Below are 6000 nucleotides of genomic sequence, written 5' to 3' on the forward strand. Positions count from 1 at the left end.
ACTGTACTCCTCTCCTCGAGTGGCTAAAATATAGACGGTCTCGATGGATGATGGTTCGAGTGCTCCGCCGAACCACCAAAAAATACACCGCAAATTACCCTCTCCAATTTCTCCCTTTTCCTTTTCCTTTTTCTTTTCCTTTTTCTATTTATTTTCAACCAATCGTAATAATGCTTGGAGCGTTACGTTCCTCGCGTAATGTTTTCCAAAAGCTCGCGAGTAATCGGCAGAAACGAAAAGGAGCCTTAATCGATCTTACCCCCTTGTTTACGAATAGAAAAGAACGTACGGGATGAAAGGCAAAAAACAACAGTACAACTTTTCTTTCCTATTTTTCTTCTTTAAGTAGAGAAGGAAAGTACATTGTACCAGTTAAATATTACGATTGAGGCAAATTTCAAGGAAAAATCTAAACGCACGCGAAATGAACTTTTACAATAATTTGAAATTTTCAACGAGGATTCGTCGGCTTTTAAATGATGATCGATTAAGGAGGGTAAGAGCATTATTTCGTACTATTTTCCTACTATTTTCCTACTATTTTCGTACTATTTTCGAGCTGAATATAATTGTGATTAATAGCGCGAGAGAGGGAACAAAGAAAGAAAACAAAGTCCGAACACGAGCGTCCATTAAGGGGGTCGACGAGACAAATATTTGCGTAGAACACGACCGCCAAAACTCACCATCAAAACTCACCACCAAGGAAACGTAATTAAAGCGATTGCACTTTTACGAAGAAAGAATTTTGCCATTTTGTTGTTGTTGTTGTTGTTGTTGTTGTTGTGTCGTGCACCCTCTCACAATTTTTCTCGGTAGTAAGGGGGAAAGACGTGCATTGTCTGTCTGTCGGTACAATTTCTTAATGGACGCGAGGAATGCAGTAGTACTCTGTTCAAGATATTCCATGATAGATCAGAGTTGGATAGAAATAAAGAAGGGATATTTATTTTTCATCGATAGGTCGGCTGTCCGCATTGTTTTCCCTTTACAATTAATAACGTGCGACGTAACGGCGATTCGACAGGCTAATAGAGCGAGAGCTTCGTCCCGTGTTACGGCTTTCGCCTTGATTAATGACCTATGATAAATGTGAATTTGGTTTATAGGACTAGTTTGCCGACGTTTGCCGACGTTTGCCGACGTTTTGTGGTTTGATCGTTCAAAGACGATTGTAAGGACGGTTGTTGCATCGGTAAATGGACGTACTTGGTGCTCCTCGACTATTTTTACCAAAGGTTCGTGCGATATGGGAATAAACAAATGAACGCACTCACCCTTCATGCCGAGTACTTGCACCCTCTTCCGATCGAGGACACTCTCTGGCTCTTCCACGTTATTTGCGCGCCACTCGATGCGCAAGCCTCGAAAGGGAGTTTCGCGAGGTTATCGACGCTTCTAATTTTATTGCCAGCATGAAAAAGCGAGGGCCGACGTATGTATGAGAGCCACGAGAGAGCGAGATAGAGCCGGGAGCTTCAGGAAGAGCGTCGTCCGAACACTGAAAAACGGAGGAGGAGCATCATCACCCTCTGGTCTACGGGATCAACGATAATTACAGATAATTCAAGACAATTATTACAAATATGGCTACGATCATTCCCGTATCCTTTTAAAGTCGATTCAAGTTTAGTTCGAGCGCGTCTACAAAAGCTTCGAGTAGAAAAAAAAAAAAAAAGGCAAGAAGAACGTGCACCCTCTCGGTTTGTAGAATGTAAAACGCCAAAGGAAAGGACCGATCTTTAAAGGTACGAGGTCTTTTGAACGTTCTTTAAACGTTCTTTAAACGTTCTTTAAACGTTCTTTATGCAAACGTATGAGGCAAACTTTACGAGAGGCGAGGAGGAGTCAGAGAACATCTCGAATATCGATTCTATCGATCGCTAAACGAAAATATTATCTTTACCGTTACGACGTGTTCCCCGATTAAAATACGAAAGGTTCAATTCACCGAAATTCAATCGAGTTATTGGACCAACCTGATGCTTTTCTCGATAAAATAAAAACTAGAAGAAAACTAAAAGAAAAATATTATTACCTGGGATACCGACAAATTTGCCGCAACCTTCCGCAACGTCGTTAAACCGAAGAACAGACGGAGCCTTGCTCCGACGACTCTCGGCACGAATTGACATTTCGTCAAACTTTTCCCGTCCCCTTCTTCCCCTTCCTCCGCTGCTCCTCTTCTTCTCTCCAAATTTATTTTTCTTTTTTTTTTTTCTTTCCCCACGATCACTCAATTATCTTTGAAATTCGTTAGAGATGCATTCTTCTTTGGATTCCTCGTTATCCTTTCGCGTACCTAAAGCAATCGTTCTACATGGAAAAAAGGGTCCAAAGAGGGAAGGTTGAAAAAATGCGCGCCAACTAGGAAAAAGAAAAAGAAAAAGAAGAAGAAGAAGAAGAGCCCCTACAGCGAAAAGAGAAAAAAATGGGTTCTTTTTTTTTTCTCTAGTCGATCGATGAAGGAGGCTCTCCATCTTGAGCAAATGTTTCCGAACGCGAAAAGTTGGTCGTTAAAAGAAACATTATGCGAATGAAGGCATTGCGAAGGTCAGCTTGGAAAAGAGCACGCTTGACCTGGTTAAAGAGACCCGGCGGTCGGTCCATCGAACGACAAATGCCAGGGATGCAGTAGCAGCAGCACGCGTATATCTAGCTTTCGATTGCTTTCGATTGCTTTCGATTAAATTCGAATAACGCGCGCGCGCGCGCACGCGAGAGAGAGCGCTCCTTCGCTCAATCGCTTGTCGTCTACCAAAAGAGACAAGGATTGGAGAAAAGGAGCGATTAAAACGAACGATGAAAACGATTCCAAAGGAAAAGGTGCCAATTCTCTTACCTAATTATTGGGAGAACAATGAAATCGAATAAAAGCAAAACTATCTGCTTTTGTAGGGTAGAAAAAAAGGTAGGAGCGTGGCGGGAGTAGTTGAAAATCGTTGGCGTTCGGTTGGCGTTCGGTTGGTGCGCGCACGAGGGATTGACCCAATTTTAAAGCAAGGACGAGGGAGGCCCGGAAAACTGGCTCGGCGCCGTTAACGACGTTTCCACGTCGACGTCGCGGTTCGCACTGATAAACCGACGAACCAGCAGCAGGGGTGGTAGCGGTCGAAGCGCCAGCTACTACCACCACGTCCTTGGATTGCGTCCGCCCCTCCATATCGATCAGTGCGCGTTGCTACCCCTCCGCTACCCTACTACGGTGGGGGATGTTGGTTCGAAGATGTTACTCCTTTCTCCTTTTTCTTTTTCTCTTTCTTTTTCTCTTTCTTTTTCTCTTTCTTTTTCTCTTATGTTCCTTTTCTATTTCCATTTGTCTTTCCCTTTCGGCTAAAGTGCATCGGCAACCCTCGGAAAAATGATCGAAAGCTCTGCTTGCCATCCGAGCGACGAAACATAAATCACGCGCGTTCTCGCTAATTGACTTGGCAGTGGCGACAAAGACTAAGACAAAGACAAAGACAAAGACAAAGACCAAGACAAAGAGAAAGATAAGCGCATGCGTTTAACAACGGATAAACACTTTGATTCTCGAAAGGCTTTATCCTCGTTTTAATTACCGAAAGCGCAGCAGCTGTCGGCGGTACGGTCACGTTTATTAAACGATTAAAAGCAGCGGCGCAACGGTGCATCCCCTAGTAGTAGGGGTTGCGCGCGGAATTTGAAAAGTTCTTACAACGTGTGAATTCCGCGAGTACCTAATGAAAACGTTTGCCGTGCCGTTGAATATTCAACGGGAATTTAACTCGTTCGTCTTCCTTCTGAGGTTTCCAACATCTCTCTTACTTCTAATCCTTTGGAAATTCTACAAGGCGATCAAATAAAAGGGACTTTGTTCATTTTGTCATTAGTTGTAACGCGTTTTATTATCTTGGCCGACGAACGGGGTTGGGCAACTTCTCCAGTTACACAATATGCTAATACGATACTGAAAATAGATAATGGTAGGACGAACTCGTTAGAGTGCGAATATCCAGCATTATGACGTGGACAAGGAGAAGATATCGCATTGGGAGAAAGAGGGAGGCTCGGTTTTGGGGCCGAAGCAGCCTCGGAACGAAACCGGGTCTTGCGAGCGTCAATCCGACCTACATACGATTCTCTCCCAAACAGTGCCGGACCAACAACCAACGTCCTCCAATTGAAGATCCTATAGGCATCGACAGATAAAACCAACCCAATTCTTTTTTGACTTTCTTTTATTATTTTCATCGAGGATCGTCGAGCGCTCCAACCTTTTTTTTTTTTTTTTTTCTAATTATCCAACGAAAGGTTACGTCGACATTTTTCGAATATGTCATTAAAAAGAATAATGGCATCGTCTTCGATTCGGGGTACTCGCCTTTTGCGACACGATGTTGCTCTTACGTCACGACGTTCTACGCCATCCTCTTCTACCCCTTTCTTACGTCATTCAACGAAGCAATCCGTATCTCGCGACTTTTACTCAATGGAATCTTCGGGAAGAAAATCTCCTAGCAATCTAAGAGAGATCATTTCTCCAAATTCCATACTTTCGCGAATAATTGGACGATCCAAAAATAGTAACGAACCTGAATTTCCATTTGACGAAGCAAGCTCGTTTTTTCTTTTTCTTCTCGCTGGAATAATCGCGAACGGCGGTATTCGCGGTCCAGCTCGTAATTTCGAACGGCGCGAATCTCGCCCGTCGATATTGAGAAAACGTCAAATGGAACGAGCGAACGAATGAACGAACGAACGAACGAACGAACGAACAACGAATGCCGGTTATTAAATTTCAATGTTACAGGTCGCTGCCAGGACTCTTTCTACGCGTCGAATACGAACCGCGAATTTATTTTTTCATCGATATTTCATTGGCAAGAACGATGCCCTCCTTTTTGTCACTAAAAGTGTTCAACAAACAAATTAATTCTTGGAAACGTGGTAAAAACAAGTTTTTACGAGGAAAGAGATGTCTGTCTTTAATAAAGATCTTTGCGCGTCAAATACTCGGAGAAAAGTTTTCTATCGAGCTCGATCGAAGGAATAACGAATGGATATTGCTCTTCGAGTGCAACGGGTGAAAGTCGTTTGGCGAAAAGTACCGTAAACATCTTACCTCGCGAAACTTTCCTCCCACCTTTTTCCAAGGAGCAACGGCGGAACAGGCAAAAAGATCTAAGAGATGCGAGATATGTTTAAGCTAGCATTTTGAGTACGGTTCCGCTCGATTGCCAATTGGAAATCTTTATATGCGTCGCGGGATGTCAAATATTTTCTACTTCCAGTATACGAATATCCAATTCCGATAAGGGACTTTCTCTCCCTTTTTCTCCCTTTCCATCCATTTCATTCGTCGCTGTCACCGCTAAACGATTTCAAAACGACCTTAATAGAATACGACGTTTTACCGATAGGAAATGCATTTTCCAAATGCATTACATTATCTGCCGTTGATAAATGATTTTATCTTTAATCGGTGCACGAAAAGATAAATATACCAAATGGGTGTTATCGTCTATAGGTAATTACCTACGAATCTGTTCTTCATTTTAAATCATTAATCGTTCTCCATTCTACGAAATTAAAGTTCAATTGTTATTATTTATTATAAAAAAATTCGCGCCTGGATGACTGCAACCCTTTAGACACACTTTGAAAATGTTGCTTGCGAGCGCCACCTGTTGGGACGGAATTTTTTTCTGCCCGAAAGATAGGCAACCCGTAACACATGCGTGTATAAACAGTTTTGACTGCAAAAAAATTCCGTCCCAGTAGATGGCGCTCGCAAGCAGCATTTTCAAAGTGTGTCTGGAGGATTGCATCCCCACAGGCGCACATTTTTATATAATTATTAAATAAATAATTATAATAATAATATTATATAATAAATTATCCTACTCCAGATACTATAGATTCGTCTCATTTCAAAACTTGTTTGTTCACGTTAAATTTAACTTGGATTATGAGATTGACAGATTATAAACCGGAAGAGGAAAATCTACGAAGGTCATCTACGAAACAAAAAACACA

At 42.2% G+C, this 6000-nt stretch overlaps 1 protein-coding gene across 4 annotated transcripts in view; it reads right to left on the bottom strand.

Moving 5' to 3' along the window:
• LOC107067424 (uncharacterized) overlaps positions 1 to 3502 on the bottom strand; it is a 40696-nt gene extending 37194 nt beyond the window's left edge. The window contains exons 1-3 of one of the 4 annotated variants that reach the window (XM_089177457.1): positions 2843 to 3498; positions 2039 to 2302; positions 1278 to 1501 (exon numbers count right to left, since the gene is read on the bottom strand). In XM_089177457.1, coding sequence (XP_089033583.1) covers positions 1278 to 1284 — 7 coding nt within the window. In that variant the 5' untranslated portion in view covers positions 1285 to 1501; positions 2039 to 2302; positions 2843 to 3498. Of the gene's footprint in view, positions 1 to 1277; positions 1502 to 2038; positions 2368 to 2842 lie in introns of all 4 variants that reach the window. The other 3 variants (XM_015322935.2, XM_015322936.2, XM_015322934.2) reach the window with 3 other exon arrangements.
• Between the last annotated feature and the right edge of the window lie 2498 nt (positions 3503 to 6000).

The sequence above is a fragment of the Polistes dominula genome, unplaced genomic scaffold (genome assembly GCF_049000335.1).
Source record: "Polistes dominula isolate Pdom_NZ unplaced genomic scaffold, Pdom_raw_medaka contig_20, whole genome shotgun sequence".
In the NCBI taxonomy this organism is placed as follows: Eukaryota; Metazoa; Arthropoda; class Insecta; order Hymenoptera; family Vespidae; genus Polistes; species Polistes dominula.